At 28.3% G+C, this 21,386-nt stretch overlaps 2 protein-coding genes across 7 annotated transcripts; both read left to right on the top strand.

Annotated features, from left to right (window-relative positions):
• The first annotated feature begins 360 nt into the window (after positions 1 to 360).
• LOC105146694 (1-acyl-sn-glycerol-3-phosphate acyltransferase gamma) lies at positions 361 to 17,499 on the top strand. Of its 5 annotated transcripts, none has more exons than XM_087412939.1 (7): positions 361 to 627; positions 4,742 to 4,986; positions 5,066 to 5,238; positions 5,403 to 5,564; positions 5,709 to 6,047; positions 6,440 to 6,659; positions 15,232 to 17,499. In XM_087412939.1, the coding sequence occupies exons 2-7, from the start codon at positions 4,806 to 4,808 to the stop codon at positions 15,243 to 15,245; spliced, it is 1,089 nt and encodes a 362-aa protein (XP_087269065.1). In that variant the 5' UTR covers positions 361 to 627; positions 4,742 to 4,805; the 3' UTR covers positions 15,246 to 17,499. The 5 variants fall into 5 exon arrangements, with proteins under 5 accessions (XP_087269065.1, XP_087269064.1, XP_087269062.1 ...); XM_087412938.1 differs by lacking the exon at positions 15,232 to 17,499 and adding an exon at positions 7,390 to 10,316; XM_087412936.1 differs by lacking the exon at positions 15,232 to 17,499 and adding an exon at positions 10,228 to 12,004 and having other exon boundaries at positions 365 to 627; positions 4,746 to 4,986.
• Obp59a (Odorant-binding protein 59a) lies at positions 17,308 to 21,384 on the top strand. 2 transcript variants are annotated; one of them, XM_087412940.1, is made up of 6 exons: positions 17,308 to 17,391; positions 19,157 to 19,392; positions 19,647 to 19,785; positions 20,652 to 20,687; positions 20,759 to 20,953; positions 21,272 to 21,384. In XM_087412940.1, exons 1-6 carry the CDS (start codon positions 17,320 to 17,322, stop codon positions 21,293 to 21,295), a joined length of 702 nt encoding a protein of 233 aa, XP_087269066.1. In that variant the 5' UTR covers positions 17,308 to 17,319; the 3' UTR covers positions 21,296 to 21,384. The 2 variants fall into 2 exon arrangements, with proteins under 2 accessions (XP_087269066.1, XP_087269068.1); XM_087412942.1 differs by having other exon boundaries at positions 19,710 to 19,785.
• The last annotated feature ends 2 nt before the right edge of the window (positions 21,385 to 21,386 follow it).

The following is a 21,386-nucleotide window of genomic DNA, read 5'->3' on the forward strand; positions in this document are numbered from 1 at the left end:
CGACAAAAACGCACAAATAAAATATCACTCTTTTGCGATGCTCCTGATGGAAATAAATCGCTGAAATCGTTAAAATCTCTATTAATTTGATTTTAATTATTTTAACGATTTCAACTATCTGCAAAACAAACTTTGGCCCGTATTCAGAACGCGCTTTTATTTCTAAAATTCTATAGTACGCGTAACGTAAATTATAGCGCGCTAACATCGTTGCAAGTACATTCTAAATACAGGCCTCTACTTTCTAGGGACACTAGCGATTGCCATAGTGGAAATAAACAGGTGAGACAACTTGAGGGATGCGCAGTAGAACCAAATTTAACACAAAATTTGATTCGCTAGCTGATTGTTCTGAATTGCGTTATGCGCATTGTCTCATTTGTTTTCTTCCACCATGACAATTGCTAGTGTTCACGCACCCACAGCATGGAGGGGTTCCGATTCTCCTGATGAGAGGAACGGAGTACGGAGCGCCAACGTCAAGGCACTGTCGAGGCACGCACAAAAGCGCACCATCAATTCACTGTTAGTGAATTTTCGAACTTCGCACTTCCGCATTCTACGCCTGGCACATGCACAGTTCTCTTCCACACGCACACTTTCTCTTGCCTGGGATGCTGAATTAAGGTAAGATACGACGTTTTCGTCTGCTCTGTATAATCTGCAAAAAAAATTTTCGGGTTTTCAGAGATACACATTGTTTTCGTTGCGGTGTACCTATGATAAAAATGTCTCAATCTCTTTTAAACGTTACGGCACGCTTATTCTGTTCATTTGATAAGGCTACATTCCAAAACGTTCTCTCCGAATATTTTACTCTATATATTATAATATATGTATGCTATATATTTCGAATAAAATTTTCCTCGCGGAAAATGTTTTGGAGTGTACTCTTAGACAAATGAGATCGTAGAGTACGTCAACGTTATATGTACTGCAAATCCTAATATGATGAAACTTTCAAACATAGAACTTTGTGTTTTATGTAAACTGTTTTATGTTCTGTATTATATGATAAACACATGTTAAATTTTACTTTTATCACTATCAAATTATGTATATACAAATATTCGTTATTTATTAGTTTTCTAGATTATAGTTTTTTCACAGTGCCAAGTTAGTCTGTTAAGATATAATTCAGATATAATTCTGATATTTAGGATTGTTTGGAAGGACCTTATAAAACATTGTATAATATTATTATAATGATGTAAGAAGACCAGGGGAATCAATTTCAAAGATGTATAGTCATTCAAAGTAGTGACAACATTTGTGAACAATTTTATCCGAAATTTTATAATACAAAGCCGGTATTAGAAAAAATATGACAATCAGAAATTTGCTCTAAATTATATTCAGCTGTCATCACAGTATAATCAGTGGGGACACTCGCGAAAAAATGTGAGTCTGCACAGATATGACTGCACAACTTTTGTTTTGAGCTGGATCCAATGAAATGCAAGACAACAGTAACGTATATGGCTGTATTCTGTTGGTTCTTTTTCATGATGCATTATCACATGCATCCCATATGTATACAGAGAAGAAAACAGTTTGTGGAAGCTGTTTTAAATATAAAAAAAAAGATAAAACAAAGAAAAGTTATATTATATGCAGTATTACCAATGCAGTAATTATGTGGTGTGTGTGTGTGTGTGTGGGTGGGTGGGTGGGTGGGTGTGGGTGTAGGTGTGTGTACGCTCTCTTTCTCTCTCTCTCTGTGTGTGTGTGTGTGTGATGATATTATTACTTATAAGGCATTCTCTATTCGGCCCTTGATTATTTAAATGTTAACATGACGGATGCTCACACAACTGCGACACAGAGATCAAAGGTGCTAACATGGAGTATCTCTACTGGTTATACTGTGGTCACTATGCACAATGTTACACTTACTCTTTTTACATGATAATGATAATTATTTTTTCAGATTCTTTCATTAGCACTTGTTAAGTTTGTACAACTTGTACGATAAAACATTGTAATTAAGTAAAGTATCTTAAGAATTTAATGTCAAATTTAATTTATTAATTTTAATTGTCCTTGGAAAGCTGAATTTGATCTTTATTGAAGCTAATGTTATGAATCATGAAATTTTTTACAGATTTATATTTTGTTTTTATTAAATACTGATATGAAAGTTCAAGACTCCTAAGTACTCATCACAGCTATATTGAATCATGATGTTATAAGTGAGTCATAAGTGAACATGTTGACTTTTCTTATATGACATTTATAAATAAAGACATTGGATATAACGGAATAATAAAATTATTTCAAATGGGCCGAGACTATCATTATCCCGCCCTCCCTTTCCCGTAAGCAATAAATAGTACATAAAATGCATTTATTAGATTTTACTCAATATACATGCTTAGTCTATTTTCACTTCACGAACTTTTTCGATTATTTACTGATTGTTAAGAAGAAGAAGGATTTTTAAAAGAGTTTTACAGCGATCTCATTACTCCGTTTTATTCAAATTGTCTTTATTTACAAATGACATGCAAATGTATTACTTCTTGCTTATGATGTCACGATTTAATATGGCTGAGGTGAGTATAGTAGGTCAAAGAAAAATTGCAATACCTTTTTTTCGATGATTCACTGTATTCAAGAGCTTTAAAGGGATACTGGAGTTATCGACAGAACACGCATTTTGCGTATTTTTCTATTCATTTCGTTTTCGTTATACAGAATAGAAAATCCTTCTCCAGAATAAAAGAAGTTACATGCAAATAGCTGGAAAATCTGTATGAAAAACTAAAACAAATTGTAAATTGTTAATTATAAATTACAATTATTAAGTAGGTCACTCTTCGTGTATATTAGGTGTTGGAATTAATTCGTAGCGTTTTACAAGTGATGGGAAGTACTTTCATTAATGTATTTTTTAATGCTCATGTGAAATAAATAACATTCTTTCATTAAAAACGCTACGAATTAATTCCAACACCTAATATAAATGAATTTAAATCCATATCCATATAAAAAGTAACATATTTAAATAATTTATAAGAATGAGATCTTCAAATTATGACTTTGAAACTTACAAGAGAGATGAATGTAAACATACGATCTGAATTTAAATTTCGAAAATATAATTTGTAGATCTCATCACATTCTTATACATTATTCAAATATAAGAAACTACTTTTTGTTTATACAAGGTGTTTGGAAAATAATGATAAATCTTTTGCATAGGGGCAGAATGGACTAAACTGAAAAAAAGTTCTCTACCATTTTATGATTTTAGCAATAGTTAATTAGATATTAATTGTTAAAAATTATCGAAAATCTTCAATTTTTTACTCAAATTATCATCTATCAACTTTACAGAAAAACTGCAAGAGATAAAAATTATTTATTTTCTTCTCATAGAACTCTAACAATTTTTTCAGAATTTTTTATCAACTTTTTAAGACTGCATTTTCTTATTTTTACCAACATGAGAAAATACGATATTAAAAGATTCTGAAAAAATTCTCAGAATTTTATGAGAAGAAGATAACAATTTTTGTCTTTTACTTTTTATGTAAAGTTGATAGTATTTGAGTAAAAAATTATTGAAGACCAATTTTCGGTAATTTTTAGCAATTAATATCTTATTAACTATTGCGAAAATTGCAAAATGGTAGAGAACTTTTCTTTTCAGTTTAGTCCATTCTGCCCCCTATGCGAAAGATTTATCATTACTTTCCAAACACCCTGTATATAGTTATATATATTTAGAATCATTTATATTATGTGAAGAAATAACCTATATATATGGTAATAAAAAATTTTTTATTTACAATTTTTTTATTTTTAATACCAATTTGTTGTTTCTCACAGCTATTTGCGTTTTTTCTTTTATTTTAGCTGGAGAAGAAATTTTTGTTCTATATGAAGAAAATTAAGAAAATGGAAAAATATGAAATGCCCATTTGGTTGATATTATAAATAATACATTAGTATAGTTGTAGTATAGTTTATATATAGTTTTTAACATAAACTTGTAAAAATGATCTCTGTTTAAAAAACAAATGAACTCATAAAAACCTATTGCATATGTAATAATTCTCTATTTTTATATCTTATCCCTCCAAGTAAAAGTATACTGACTACTTGTTATTATTTGTGTTTATTTCAATATATGATTCATGTAAATAGTTTATCTTTTTTATCATATGATTTGCTTCTTTTTCCATGCCAAATTAATTGATAAGCCAATTAACAAAAATCAGTACATTATAATTTCTATTATATGTAACAGCATCCAGTGATCAGAAAATTGTACATAGCGACAATTGTTTTTTTCGCTTTCAGGCAAGTTGTTTGCATATACTTGCACATGTAATTGTCTAATGTCAAATACAATAATATTATTTTGAAATTTTCCTTTTACACAATGGCAATTATGGGTACAATAATTATAATTGAGGGGACGGAATAAAAGCCTATTAATTACAAAATCTTTATTTTGATAAAAATTAGAATAACTTGTTATACATAAATAGGTAGAGTATCAAATGAATTTATGTAATGTCTTTAAGAAGTTACATGTTACAATATTTCCCTATTACGATCGATATTATAAAAAAGTTAATCTTAGGAAAAAGAGTAAATAAAATTGCCTTTATTCCGTCTATTTCCTCAATTGTATTCATTGAATTTTATAAAGAAATTGGAATTGTAAGGAATTTTATATATGAGCAATTCTATCTTTTTATCTTTAAACACTTGTTTGTTTTTGTTGCAGGCAGACAAACCAAATATTTATGTTTTCTATAAAACATACGGTCTAGTATTATTTGCTTATCACAATGAGAGTTCTTGCCTTTGTGAAGCAATGGTTGGTGATACATCTTTTGTTTGCCATCACATTTTTTACATCCGGCTTGATAATAAATTTCTTCCAATGCATTTTATACCTTGGACTGAAGCCCTTTTCAAAGTATTTCTACCGCAAGATTAACTATTATCTCTGTTATTCCTTTTATTGTCGTAAGTTTATTTATTTTATATTACAGTTTTTGTTGTATTTCTAAAAAATTAATATGTTCTAAACATTTATCTCCATCAGAATTGGTATTTATGGCAGAATGGTGGGCAGAATCGGACCTGACATTATATATAGATAAGAAGGACTTTGATAAATATTTCGGTAATGAACACGGTTACCTTCTGATGAATCATAGTTACGAAACTGATTGGTTAATAGGTTGGCTGTTATGTGATCGCTTGAGATTGCTAGGTGTATGTAATCTTTGAAAATAAATTTTTAAATACATGATACATATATACACATATGTGCGTACGTGCATGTAATGTATTTATATATATATATGTATTTATATATATATATATATATATATATATATATTGATACAAGAACATTTTGAAAAATATATATTTTTTAGAACTGTAAAGCTTATGCTAAGAAGTCGTTACAATATATTCCTACGCTGGGATGGTCATGGAAATTCGCTGAGTGTATCTTCCTTGAGAGGAGTTGGGAGAAAGATAAAAAGAATATTAAATTTCAAATCAAGGAGCTTCTCGAGTATCCTGATACAATGTGGGTGAGTATATCTTACCATTTTTTAAATCCAAACGTGTGCGTATTAACTACTTCAGAGCAAGTAATTCTAATGATTTCAGAGTATTTGATGTGCTGTTAAAAATAATTGTATAGTTATAAAAATGGATATGTAAATTAATTATAGTTGCTGCTCTATCCCGAGGGTACGCGCTTTACGCCGAAAAAGCTAGAAGCTAGTCAGAAATTTGCCATCGAAAAAGGTCTGCCAGTATTAAAATATCATTTAACGCCACGCACAAAGGGCTTTACCGCCAGCATTCCACATATGAGAGGCAAAGCAACGGCCATCTATGATATTCAGATAGGATTCAAGTTATCTGATCCTGTGAAACCGACTATGAAAAATCTTCTTTTTGGAAAACGGCTCGAAGGACATATGTATGCTAAAAGAATTCCAACTGAGGAAGTACCAGAAGGAGATGAAGCGGCTGCTGAATGGCTGCAGACGCTTTATCAGCAAAAGGTAGTATTAAATTTTCATTGCTCCTTGAATCAGATAGAAAAGTTTGTACTATTTTGGTAGAAATATAATTCTGTAACTGTACATAATATTGCTTTCTAAGTTTGAGTAGAAAGAGTTAATCTGAATTAAATTAAGAGTTGAGTAGTCATCTGTTCAATAAAGATAGAACCATATGTAATTGACTTGCTTTTACGCTTTATCCAATTTGAGTATTTTCAAGTACAAAAAGAACATTAGACTTTTTTCTGTGAGCATTAGGATAAAGTGGTCATAAGTTTGCGATTAAATCGAGTAGAACAACAAGAGAATTGATCTTTGTTAAATGACTTGATTTATTACTTAGACCATGACAATATGACATGGTAACGTTAGATGAAATTTTTGTTTGATAGGATCGTATGGCGAAGAGTTTCTATGAGACCGGTGATTTTTTTGCTACGAGCGGAGTACCTAGGATAGGTTCGTTCAGGCTAAAGAGAAGATACTATTCCCTTGTTAACACTATTTGCTGGGCAATAGTTGTTCTTGTACCAATGCTATATTACCTCCTAAGGCTCCTGCTATCTGGCTCGATCTTTGGCATTAGTGTCGCGGTCGGAGTTATCTTTGTATGTAAGTAGTATTCTTTATATTCACTTAATTACGTTATCATTATTTTCAACTCTAATTACACTAAATTATTCACATTCAGCAATTTACAAAAAATAATCATTATATAATTGTATATTAAAAATTATGTTTTAATTAAATTCTGGATGTAGCAAGTATATATATATATATATGTATATACATATATATATATACATATATATATATACATACATATGTATTCACATCCGCGCGCGCACGTAATAAAAACAATAGAATGACGATATTGAACTCATTTTTCAAAAAATGTATATTTTCTTGAGAAATGTTTTTAACGAAAGTTGTAGGATTTTAATGGCATTTCCATGTGACCTTTGGCATGTACTCACAGTTAAACCAATAGCACTATCTTATGTTAAAATGACCTTGAAGTTAGAAAAATTTTGCACGAAACATTTTATCGATATACATTCATTAAAATTACCTTGTAATTTTATTATATAAGCTACTGAACATGTTACCGTAAGATCTGACTCGCGTATAGATTGTCTAGCTTCAAATCACTTTCGTGTACCTTAGAGAAAATTAATCGCACCAACACAAAGATTCGGCTGCATTAAGAAAATTGCCCATTATTTATTGTCATAATAATTAATTGTCAATATAACACGGTCAAACGGGATGCGTTCGGCGTTAATTTGTTAACTTTCAAGTCCCATAACTTGTACAGTACTTAATGAAAACTTTCTTATAGTGTTTTGGAAAGATTTTGAAGTCAGCTAACATGAATATGAAATAAAAAATGTAAGTTTCAAAAAATTAAAAAATTTTATATAATCTTGATCTAACCTTAAGGACATTTTCCTCAACCAAGGTCATCATCTTCTTTTCCCCTAGCAACTGAGCAACTTTTGTCTGAAGTTTTCCGTATCTTATATTTCTTGAGATATTTCAATATGTTGATTAAATGAATATTGAATATGTTTAAGTCTCACTTTAGCAATATACAATATTTAATTTTTTTCACATCAAAAATAATCTATTAATATTATTACATAAATGTTTACCATACAAAACAAACAAGTATGATTACGAATTTATTTTAACATATGTCATAATATTTCACTATTGAACTGAAATATTTTGTGGTATGTTTCACTACTAATTATACGTACATAGTATACAAACAGATTTTGTATAGAAGCAAGAACATTTCCTTAACAAAAATATCATTGCATTTGTACAATAATTTTAAAATTATTATCGAGAGAATCTTCGTGGAGCATTTTTACCACTTATTATATCAATATGCCTGAATGCGCAAAATTTAGTTTCGTGATTAGTAAACTTTAATTAATTTAAAAAGTATTATAGTCTTGATATTTTCGTATTAGGATTTTTGACTCAAAATTATCTCAAATATACGCTATTAAAAAGTAATCCGGTATTTGCAGAACATCCTGTATATTATTTACATATTATTTATAGTATATTATTTACATATTATTTATGTGCAGTGTTAAAAAAACTATTCAGCATTTATAAATAATGTAAATATAGATTGCATATCAGATAGAAAATGTGTAATATACCATTAATTAATTATATTATTTGATTACACAATTATGATTTCCGTTAAAATCTTCTGTTATAAAGTTTTTGTGGAAATTAAATGAAGACAAAATGCGGTTTATAAATCACTGAATTAAACATTGCATGCGAAACGTAGGAGCCAGTAAGTCAGTCACGATGCTAATATGTTTACATATGTCTCTGAAATGGCTTTTGATCCATATTTATTAAGATTTTTTTACTCAATACAGTGTGTATTATCTATCATAAAAACACTGAATAGTTTTTTAAATACCTTGTACATATATATATATATATATATATATATATATATATATATATATATATATATGCGTGCGTGCGTGTTTGCGTGTACATATATTACGATTTGAATTAGACTTTTTAAAACCTGATCTACATAAGACGCAGAACGCAGGTCGCAGGTCGCAAGTGAAATATATTTCAGTTTGTTAATAGGTTGCAGACAATACGTAGAACACAGGACGCAAAAGTTGAAATTCATTCAACTTTCTGCGTCCTGCGTTTTGTGTCCTACAAAACTATATAACTACTGTATTATAATTAAAATACGTTAGATTAGTTTCTAATTTTGCGATCCGCGTTCTGTGTCTTATATAGATCGGGCTTAAGACTCCTGGCTAATCGTGGCGGCCATGTTAGAATCATAATATCAGAAGCGAGGAACAACACGTTAATTTATGCTGCATGCCATTTGTAAATAAAGACAATTTAGATAAATCTAAATGACGAGATTACTTTAAAATATCTATAAAAATGGACAGAAATTTTTTTTCTCCCTTAATAATCAGAAAATGATTGTAAAAGGCAGGTAAAGTGAGCCTAATTTCGGGCAGAAACACACGATTTGAACAACTGTTGAAATGAATGAAATATACGCTTTTATAAAATTCCAGGATAATTATAGTTTCTACTCATTTTTAGGACTTTCATAAGTACAAGATACGTTACATTTTTCACAATTAAGTAAATAATAACCAAACGACTTGCAGCATAAATTTTATCGTCAAAATGTCACTTTTCCATGCTTATAAGTTGAGCCATTTATCGTGGTAAGACGCTGCAACACATACAACACAAGCTTATGTATGTACATGTGCTCGCTTTCGGCACCCCAAGAGCACATATACATAGGTTTATGCTTGGTGTGTGACTATGATTTCGCCACATTTCGCCACAGATCGCTGACTGATTTTGAATCGCATGCGAACTAGTCAGAGTCTTAAGTCTAATTGTTTGATTTGCTTGCTATTCCATTGTTTACGTTATATATATTTATATATGTATGTATATATATATATATATATATATATATATATATATACATGTATGTATGTATATACATAACATACACATACAGAGTGTTCCAGAATAATCGTCAAACATCATGTGCGGATAGAGCGAATTAAACTGAGTCGAAAAGTCATACTATTTTGCAATTTTCACAATAATTAACAAGATATTAATTATTAAAAATCGTTGAATATTGGTTTTAATCATTTTTTTACTCAAGTGCTATCAACCTTACAGAAAAACAGCAAGAGAAAAATTGTTAATTTTCTTTTAATAGAACTAAGAATTTTTTCAGAATTTTTTGTCGACTTTTTAGTACTGCATTATTGGCAACTATTTTTATCGACATGAGAAAATGCACTAAAAAATCCTCAGAACTTTATGAGAAGAAAATAAACAAATTTTGTCACTTGCTGTTTTTCTGTAAAATTGATAGTACTTGAGTAAAAAAATATTAAAAACCAATATTCAGCTGATGTTTAGTAATTAATATCTTGTTAACTATTGCGAAAATTGTAAAATGGTAGAGAACTTTTCGACTCAATTTTAGTCCGCTCTATCAGCACATGAAATATTTGGCGAATATCATTCTGTCTGGAACATCCTGTACAATGTCATTAAATTATAAAAGATACCTCAATTCATTTTAAATGTTGTATCATTTTAAACGGAACAAATTAAATTACAGTTTATATGCTAATGTACAAAACTCTCGGAATGTCGGAAATAAGCAAGAGTTCATCGTATGGTACGGAGGATACAAAAAAGGACAAATAATTTCAAAGCAATTGCTTTATGAGAGATGATTCTCGTAAAAAAAATAGAAGTGTCAAAACAAGGATCGAAGAAACAGATTATACGATTATACGATTTGGATGAAAAGAGTGACAAGAAAGAAGATTACGTATATATTTGACAGATACATATATATTTGATTTATACTCTTGTGTAATCCATTCAGTGCGCTCAAGCGCACGTGCAACAAATGCGTTTTCTGTATGGATTAAATATTTAACACATAGACTTACTCAATATACAGAGTATTCCAAAATTTAAATACAATAAAAACACAACATTAAGAAAGTTTCTAAAAAATTAAGTAAAACAGTTATTTGTAAATTTTTATTTTAAGCAATAGTTTTGTGAAATAATAATAGTTTAAATATGGACCAATTGCGTTTGAACGCTGAAGTGCACATTTATTAATAATGTTTTTCCTTGAGATGCACTGGGTGAAGTCTTCCTGCTCCCGGTTGACTTTCATTTTCAAATTTTAAATGTCACACTGGCTCTACATCATCCCTTTGTTGAGATGGTGTAACAAAATCTCACTTCGTGCTTGCACTACACCGTAGTCACGGAAATATGGTACGTCAAATGAGTTCGCCTACGATCAGCCATGGAAACATGCTACATTGTCTAATAGCGTTTCCTATTGGGAGAACTAGTGCAATACTAGTGCATACTGAGTGCAATTTTATTGTTCCACTGTGAAAACCAGTTCACATATTTTTTTAGTGTTTAATGTTCCATTGATGAAACTGGTGCAAAAACTTGCACTGAGTTCAACTTTTTTTCCACCGTGAAAGTTTAAAGTCAGTGGACACCAATGCAAGTTGAAATTGAGATTGTGCTAAAGTATGATATTATGTTATAATATTACATTATTCTAATTAATGTCATAACAACATTGTATTAGTTTTGATATTTCTAATAATAGTTACGCAATAATATTTTGACGTTTAAAACTCTTCAAACGTAAAAAATTAATTAAAAAAAAATGTCTTAAATAGATAAATGAATCAGAATATTGTAAAACAAGTAATATTTAAATTTGACATAGTTATATATATTTTTAGGGGTGTTAAATATGAATATCTTGTGATATCCATTGAATCGCACTAAACTTGCACTATTATTGCACTATTAGTGCAGTTTTCATCGAAACCTAGCTCAGCGCTGGTGTTGCATCACTTTTCATAGTGGAAAACGCTATAAATGTACTAGTGTAGCCAAAGAAAAACGCTATAATGGTACCATACACTCGATTCATGAACAGGTGACTGTCTAAATATAAGCTATAATTGGTTACATTTAAAACCTTTCAAATTTCAAAAACTACTTAAAATAAAAATTGTATACATAACTTTTTTATTTAATTTTTCTAAAATTTTCTTGTGATATTTTGATTCCAGGACCTTGTATATACATACACATATACGTGTGTATATATATGTGTGTGCGTGTGTGTATGCGTACGTGCGTGTGGTGTGTGTGTATGTATGTATGTATGTATGTATGTATGTATGTATATGTATATATATATATATATATATATATATATATAATATATATATATATATATATATAATTGGTATTATATATTATATGACGTTTACATCTTTTTTGCGTTATTTTTTTCGTATATAGCAATTGTTATTGTTAAATAAACGATTTAATCCCAATCATAGGCAACAGTTATTTATATAAAATGCCTTCAGTGTTCCGATAAAAATCCAATTTTTTGCACATGCGCAATGGATTCAGCATCAGAGAAATATTAACTTCCAGTAATTTATTAACAGTAAATATAAGTATTGATAGATACCCTTGTTAAGCTGTCTTATCTAGCTGTGTTACCCTTGTAAACAATGTAGGATGTTAAACAATTTTAGAATTTATATACATATATTTCAATGATGAAATTAATTCGCAATTTTAAAAGGTTCATTGTATTTTTAAAAAATGTTGCTAATTTAATTTCTGCCTTATTATCATATGTGTTTAACTTTATCATTATATATGAGAATGATTCTGTTATTATCTATTAATTCCATTTTGCAAAATTACATCATCAATGTGTTCAACTGTCTGTGATTGCTTCGATTATTAATGTCTTCCAAAGTAGTTTAGTTTTAACTAACTTGGTTCAACTGTTTCTTCATCTTTTTCTAGTTTCAAGCATTAGAAAAAGATGAAGAGTGCAAGAATCGAAATTAAAGTATTTCTACATTGGTAGAAACAGACAAATCTACTTTAGTGCACAGAATCACCAAGACTATCTTTTATCTCTATAACGTTATAAATCATGTTTACGGCCCAATTTATTCTGAAGTTATAACTATTGATATTAGATGCCCTGTTAACGATATTTTACGATGAAATTATTATATTAATGTAGTAACTTCGTCGTAAAGTAATTTACATAGCATCTAATATCAATAGTTATAACATCGATGTTATAATTTTGACATAAATCGAGCCGTATAAACTTTGATCAGTGTTGGAAACATACCTAGATAAAGGTTGGTCTTATCAATTAAAATTTTTTCAAATCACAAGTTAAGATTTTTTTCTTGAAAAAAATCAATTAAAATTTTTTCAAGCCACAAGTTAAGATTTTTTTCTTGAAAAAATGCACATTCTACAGAAATCGGCAATGAATCGGATATGTGTTTTATTTGAAAGTATCACATTTTAGAAATATCACTTAAAAATTTTAACGTAAAATTTTAAAAAAGTTAAAAATGAAGATTTTTTTTAATCATAACGTTAACATTAATAAAACATATTCTATAATGTTCAAAGTATATTTCATATTTTTTTGTCCGTATCAGATGGATAGTTGGCAACATCAATTTGCATTAAATAATAGCTTTAGTTCGCAACATCAATTTGCATTAAATAATTTGATGTTAATTTGACTCACAAGAAGAATATCAGATGATGAAGTCGGGGACTTTGATGCACTTTTTACAGGCTATTCTTGAGCGAAAAAAAAACGATATGTATCCGACTGTTTCAGCCATTGACCCATAGTTTCGAAGAAATCGATTTTTTAAATAATTATTGTAATAATTTGAAAAACGTATATAAATGAAAATATCTGTATTTTTATAAATTTTATTTAATTTTATTACTTTTAATTATTTTTTTATTATAATGAAATTTCATGACATTACAGTATTATAGATAATAATTAAATACTTATTTATAGACAAACAAAAAAATGAATTCTTAAAGAAATGCATAAATGTTTTTATCCAAGAATATTTTATGTTTAGAATAGCCAAGAATAAACAATTTCCGATTAACAACATTTTATATTTAAATAAAAGTAAATAGCATTCAAGAATAAAAATATACGTGAATCAGGAATTCATTTTTTTTCTATGGAATATTTATATATTAGGTGTTGGAATTAATTCGTAGCGTTTTTTAATGAAAGAATGTTATTTATTTCACATGAGCATTAAAAAATACATTAATGAAAGTACTTCCCATCACTTGTAAAACGCTACGAATTAATTCCAACACCTAATATTATTATCATCGTCGTCATCGTTATTATTCACATGAACGTAAATAAGATTGTAATGAAAAGTGTTACAGTTTCTTATGAAATTAGAAATTGGAAATTATGATTAGGAACAAGTAAGTTATATGTTTGTAATCTTCTTTTGATTAATATTAATCGATTTATTAATAATAATAGAAAATAATCGTGTTTTGTGTGTAGACGTACATTGTAGACGTACGAAATATAAATTATAAAAAGAAGAGAAAACAAATATTTATATTGCATTGTGAACATCTTACGAATGAATTTTTGTTGCAGACACAATAACTTTTTCTAATATCTAACGGAAAGCAGAAGATTTGATTGACATTATGAAAATAGCTTCTTTCAGGAATCAATTTTGATAAGAATCAAATTTTGCATTCTAAAATGAAATTCATTCTAAAATTCATTCGTAAGATGTTCACAATGCTATAAATATTTATGTGTTTTTCTTGTTTTTATAATTTATATAATCCCATACAATGTACGTCTACAAAACACGATTAGTTTTCTATTATTATTAATAAATCGATTAATATCAATTAAAAGAAGATTACAAACATATAATTTATTTGTTCCTAATCATAATTTCCAATTTCTAATTTCATAAGAAACTGTAACAGTTTTCATTACAATCTTATTTATACGTTCATGTGAATAATAATAACGACGACGATAACCATGATAATAATATATTAGGTGTAGTAAAAAGAAATCCATTATTTTTCCAATAGATGGCTTTAGTAATCTGTATCACGCATAGACGAGATACAGATTACTAAAGCCATCTATTGGAAAAATAATGGATTTCTTTTTACTACACCTAATATAAATATTCCGTAAATGAATATTTAATTATTATCTATAATACTAATATGTAATTTCATGAAATTTCATTACAATCAAAAAGTAATTAAAATTAATAATATTAAATAAAATTTATAAAAATACAGATATTTTCATTTATACAGTACATTTTTCAAATTATTACAATAATTATTTAAAAAATCGATTTCTTCGAAACTATGGACCAATGGCTGAAACGGCCGGACACGTATTACTTTTTTTTAAATCGCTCAAGAACAGCCTGTAAAAAGCGCATAAAAATCCTCGACTCCATCATCTAGTGTACCTCTGGTCACCTCTTGTCAGTATAATCACCGTAAAAAAAAACTTTACAAAGATGTGACAACGATGAGCCAATTCTATACCGATTTGTTAAATACTATATAACTTGTATAACTTACAATCTATTTCAGCAGTAATTATTTTCTATTGAATGTAAAATGTCTGATATAGGTATACATGAATTAGTTTTATTTGAAAAGTATTTGAGATACGTGCGTTAAGTTTCAGATTTGTAAGTGATGGTTTCATGATGGCGTTCTTGGTAACCACCAGCGGGGCCCGCTATATAGTTCACAATTCTGAGGTTTCCTTTTGCATCGTAAAAACCATATCGACCTTTGACGCTTCCGTCTCGACGACGCTCTTCCATTTTGTACTGTCTATTTTTTCTACGAGTTATATATGTATTTTGATCTTTTTTCAATCATTTTCTTGAAAATTTTTATGAAATTTTCCTTAATCGATTTATTGGTTTTATATACGCGATAATTAATATAGTTAATGATGGCAGAGCAATGTATATATTACCCATGTCCAGTATCAAAACCGAATACGTATGTTCCTGGTCCTCGATGATTCCTTATTTGAAAATCTATTCGACTTCCATCTGGTGATTGGTCTGATATCCTTTTCAACATCGTATCGGAATAAATTGTCGAAATATTACTTGTATGTATCGGTGTGATTTTTCCATTTGTATTATCGTCATATATTGGCAACGTAATCGCGAGTGAAAAAAGTTTTAGAAGAAACTACGAAAAAAAGCATAGATAATTAAAGAAGTTTAGCTTCTTATAATTTTATTCTTTTATTTACAATACAATTCTATTATTTCTAGATACTATAATAATATCTCTTTTAAGAATTAATCTTTAGAGAACGGAGGCTTATTTTTAAAATCTTAATTATTTTTCTTTGAATAAGATTTGTTATAATTCATTATTTTTATTTTATTTCTTATCTCAAAAGATGACATTGTTTCAGTGCCACTTTAATAGTGATTTTTCGATCCTATAAAGGACCGAAATTAATGAAATTTCATCGAATTGTATTTAGAGATAAAAATAATAAGGACAATAAGAAAAATGGAACAGACATAGACCGAATAAAAAATAAATTTGAAAATAATGTATAACATGAGCTAAAAATGCAAGATATACAAAAGAATGTTATTTGTTTAAGAATTTTGTTTATTATTTTTGATCAGTAATTGATTTTACATCAGACAATAACAATAGAATATTCATATAAATATATGCTCCGTTTTCGAAACATTCGAAATTTATTTAATTGACTTAATGTTTTTTAAGATTTTAATATGAAAAATAATTAGAATTAAAAACTATTTCGTTGATTAGATAGTTTTTTATTAGTATATTGAAAAATGCTAAGTATAATATCAGAAAAATATATTATTATTATATTATATATATTATTACTATACATAAAAAACAAAAAAAATAGAAAAAAATCTCATTTTTTTATATTTTATTATAGTATCAGAGTTTAAGTAATAAAATTGAACATTATTTTTAATTATCTGTTTGATTAAGAATTTATAGAAAAATTGCACCTTTAAATTGCTGCTTTTCATAAACCTTGCATTATTTTTTTTTTAATCTTTACAGGTTCAGTTTTTATATGGTAAAATATACAAAATGAACATTCGAAATGAACACACATCAAGTTCTAAAATTTATATAGAAACTGTGAAAATTATATGAAGACTTCTAAGAAAAATTTTTACCAAGAAATTTATCATATAATAACATATAATTTAATCACTTTCACATTTTCGTGATCTGTTGCTTTCCTCGATCTGTATTCTCATCTCTTGTATATACAATTTTTATGTCAGAAGAATATTATAATTTAATCATCTTTCGTTGAAAGACATTTCTCGCAGGATGTTTTACGGTAATAATACAGGTACTTACAAAGCACTTGATGTACATTATATCTTCTTCGGTGAACAATTGCTAGAGAATTGATCGCTCGAACATACCTTCGAAGCTTTCACTTTCCCCATGATCAGATCTTTTTCCTCTTTCTGTTTCTTTTTCTTTTTAACAATCCAGTGATTTTCTCACACAAAGGACTTACTTATAACAACGGTCACGGCAATATGATCAGTAATTGGAATAATTGTAAAAGAGTAGTCGAGCGTGTCTCCATCCGGCGGCATGGAACAATATTTTTGCAATAATTATTTCTATCAACTTGTCTCACCGATGATACAGGCATTTTTAAAGCTATTGCATAAATACATGTTGAAAAAGTGAGGAGTTCATTTGAAAGGACAGAACTCGCATGAAAATGGTGACAAGAATAATTTTTGTTGTTCTATGCAATCTTTGCTTGCTGCTGTTAGAATCAGCGAATGTAAGTAACTGAAAGAGATCTGTTGATCGTGTAAAATGTATTTACTTATTTTCTAATTTAAAAAATGTGAAATAGTGCTATTTATTATTATATATTATATCCAATAAATGTTTTAAATATTTTAAAATTACAATAGGATATTCCAAAAGTTCCACTGATTAAATAATTCGAAAATAAATTTAAGAAAAATGTTCTACTGAATTCGGCCGAAAAGTTTGGCGGTATTTTGTTAACTCAAAATTATATAAATATTTTCGTAAAAAATGATCAAAATTTAAATTTTAAAAAAGAGTTTTAAAAGCTTGAAATCTCTACTTTCAAATAGTTATTATATTTTTTGAGTTTATATGAGTTTTGTAATTTTTATATATAGAAAATTATGAGCTGAAAAAAGGGAAATTTTTCTTCTCATCTTGTAAGTTCATTACGTGTCAAAAAAAATTTGCGAATTTTTTCGATTATCTATATCGTGAAAGTTTTTACTTACAAAATCGTTTTTTAAAGATATTTTACGATTTTTTATTCTTGAGTTATTCGCGAGTTAAGTAAAAAAGAGCATTCTGATTTTGATTGCTCATAACTCCATTAAAAATCGTATTGCAATTAAAAAAATCAATTCTTAAAGCTGAAATCTTTATAACCATTGCGCAATGGAAAAAAGAACAGTAATATCATTTTTAGCTCAAATGTTCACAATATTCTATTTTTTTTTAAACTGGCAATTACATCACACTTGATAGAGCAACGTTTCAGCTTTAGAATCTGTTTTATTAATTACGATACGATAATTTTTAACGGAGTTATGAGAAATCAAAATCAGAATGCTCTTTTATTTAATCGGCGTGTAACTTGGTAACAAAAAATCGTAGGAACATTTTTTAAAAATAAACTTTTAGAAAAAACTTTAAGCTTCACGTCAGATAATCAAAAATTTCGTAACAAATATATTCTGTGTAATTTTAAGCTAACAAAATTCCGCAGAACTTTTTCTATAATTCAATACATAAAAGTTGTAAGATTTTAAGTAATGCATTAGCGATGTTATTATAATCTTGAATCTTGTTAAGATCACATAAAAATCACTTTGAAATTTGTAAATGGAAATCTCCATTTTCCTTAGTAGAAAAATTTTGTTGGAATTTCGCTGAAATTATTCTTCGTTTTGAAATTCTTTTCAGTGAATTTCGCTGAATGCTCAATTTTTGCTGTTTTTGCTGTTATTATTTGATATAAATGTTATATGTATAAATTGTAGTTTTGCCGCGTTTTCGCTATCACAGTGTTTGCATTTAGTAAAATGTTTATTTTGCAACTGTTTGAAGTTTTCTTCGCGCTGATTGGATTATACTTTTAGATATAAAATGTAATTCAATCAGGATGGATAAAAGTTTCAACAGTTGCAAAACAAACATTCTGCTGAACGCGACTATTGTGACATCAGATATCATGCTTGATTTCTGCTGTCAGTATTTGATATGGTAAACTTTTGTCTGATATTTATTGTGCAACAGAGAAAACTAATCGGTTAGCGCTTAATAATTCTTTAATATATTGGATCTTTTCTTTAGTTCTTCACTGGATCTAAATGTAGGAACCAATTACATTAAAGTTGATTAAAGAATCACTAAGCGCTCAATAGTATCTTTAATAGTATCTCGTTGGCGGTCAATTAAGCGTCAAGTTTTTTGCATTATGAGATTTGAAGATTATAGCATCGCTAAGACTAAAAATACACAATTCTTTCAGCAAATTTTTATGTTTGCAGTCATTAAAATGCAGATCAAGTGTTCAGCAGGTTCAACACGATCAATATCAAAAGATTATGCAGATTTGCAAGGCACGATCTAAAACTGATAATCATAGCAATAATGATTCATCGAGTGAAGGCGACGATAGCGATGACTCTTTAAGCGTAGATTTGTTTGGTACAAAGTTCTTTATTATGAATGACGGCAACAAGTTCTCCAACATACAATCTTGGAAAGACCCTAATGAGAATCGGTAGCGAAACAAGATGAAATAATTATCCACGAATAACTGATATGATTAGATAATAAGAACTAAAAATATTAAAATCATTGCTAACTGGATTAGATTCTTGCTGCTGTATGTATTGAGATGGCAAGATTCTAATCCAACTAGTAATCCAGTAGGAAAACAAGCATTGTGTATCGCTGACTTAATATTTATGTAATAATTAAGGAATCGTAGAAACGATCAGAAAAAACTATTAACGATTGACGCTATTCCATTAGTTATACAAACGGAAACCGAAAAAGCAGTCATTCTTCTCGTAGCAGCAATACTCGTGATTTCAGTTATTCCAATGGAGCTGGTAGATCGAGCTATGATCAGACGTATGACAACTTTGAGAATGGCAAGCAACAAGAACAAGTAAGATATATTAATAGATGTCTCGAATTATTTATCAAGAGATTTTATAGACTTACTGCTGAAAATGGCTTGAATTAAGCCGAAATGTTCGGTATTTATTATATATATGTAGTATTGAGAAATATGTGTTGATATAATCGCTCCAATTACCGCAAATTTAAGCTCTTAATTGTCCATTTTTTCATTTATTGTTTATAGTTTTTGTCTCAAGAGCCAACTTTAATTATTCTTTTTTATATTAATAGAGCTCCAATTACGAATACATACATATTGTTTTCTCGAAGTATTCATATTTTGAATTCATATTTAAAAAAATGTAAAATAAAAGAAATGCAGTCATCATCTGTAGCAATAATGGCTTCTGTAATTCTTCGATACAATTGGTTCTTGCTTTTGATTCCTTGGATGGATGTAAATATATAAATTAATCATATCGAAGAATTTTACAACAGTTACAAAGCTGCTTTTTCTACTGAATGCAACCATTTTGCCGCGTCCAACATGCAGAAGTCATAATGTACACAAAGTCACTATGTACACAAAGTCACTATGTACACAAAGTCACTATGTACACAAAGATTAAACATTTCTGATCTCTAATCTTATGAAACTAAAGAAATTATGCAGAAAATCGTTTTTCTCTTTCTTTTTCTCTCTCTAATAATTAATAAGTATTATATAAGTATTATTCTAAAATATTGTATATACTTTTTTAAACCACTAATTTTCAAGTCAATAGTAATATGTCTTTTCATCACAATAGAAATCTTTTAAGCTCCCCACCCCCTTTTTTAGAATATGTCTGATAACAATACAATAAATTAACAATTTATATTAACATAAAGTATTATTAAATTTTATTATAGTGCATCACCCAGTGTTTCTTCAATGAATTAAATATGGTAAATATACAGACTATTTCAAAACTTAATGGATAGTTAGACTGATTTTCTCAATTCTGACTTTTTAATAGGTAGATCAAAAGGGATACCCTGAGCAAGTCTCGATCATTCAGTTTATGACACGTAATACACACAATCCAGAATTACAGGATTTGATAGAGGAAGCTGTCATAGAATGTTTTCATTATTTGGATTCAGATGCGAGACAGAACGCATGTTACTTCTCGGAAAATCTCCTAACTTGTTTAATTGATAAAGGAAAGGAAGTATGTATACAAATTTTTCAAGGACTACAATTTAGTGCATAACAATTGTACATAACAATGGTAGAAACGTTTATACAATTTTGTACTCCTTGGTTATTAATAATATATGGACATCTTAGAATTTCTCTTTTCTTAGAATAAATGTAAAAAATATATAAATATATAATAAGTACAGAAATTTAATTTAGTATCAAAAAATAAAAATTTTAATTAATAAAGTTAATTATAATAAAATAAAGGATATTTAAAAAATTTTATGAGAATGAATTTTAAAAATACAAAGAATTCTAATATTTTTTACGTGATTGATTTTTTCAGAGATGCGAAGATTGGGATGACTAATGTATAGACATCTTACATCTAATAATTTCTGTAGAAGAAATAAATAAAATGAGAAGTAAGAAATAGGAAGATTCTCATAAAAATATTAATT

The sequence above is a fragment of the Acromyrmex echinatior genome, chromosome 14 (genome assembly GCF_024713525.1).
Source record: "Acromyrmex echinatior isolate Ae372 chromosome 14, ASM2471352v2, whole genome shotgun sequence".
In the NCBI taxonomy this organism is placed as follows: domain Eukaryota; kingdom Metazoa; phylum Arthropoda; class Insecta; order Hymenoptera; family Formicidae; genus Acromyrmex; species Acromyrmex echinatior.

Bases quoted from the DNA above. Each gene is read 5' to 3' on its own strand.
- Obp59a (XM_087412940.1), top strand. From the start codon at position 17,320: ATGAAAATGGTGACAAGAATAATTTTTGTTGTTCTATGCAATCTTTGC. The intron at 19,786-20,651 runs GTAAGATATATT...ATTTTATTATAG, and splicing joins ATGGCAAGCAACAAGAACAA to TGCATCACCCAGTGTTTCTT. The intron at 20,954-21,271 runs GTATGTATACAA...TGATTTTTTCAG, and splicing joins TAATTGATAAAGGAAAGGAA to AGATGCGAAGATTGGGATGA.
- LOC105146694 (XM_087412936.1), top strand. From the start codon at position 4,806: ATGAGAGTTCTTGCCTTTGTGAAGCAATGGTTGGTGATACATCTTTTG. The intron at 4,987-5,065 runs GTAAGTTTATTT...TATCTCCATCAG, and splicing joins CTGTTATTCCTTTTATTGTC to AATTGGTATTTATGGCAGAA. The intron at 6,660-10,227 runs GTAAGTAGTATT...ATTAAATTACAG, and splicing joins GGTCGGAGTTATCTTTGTAT to TTTATATGCTAATGTACAAA.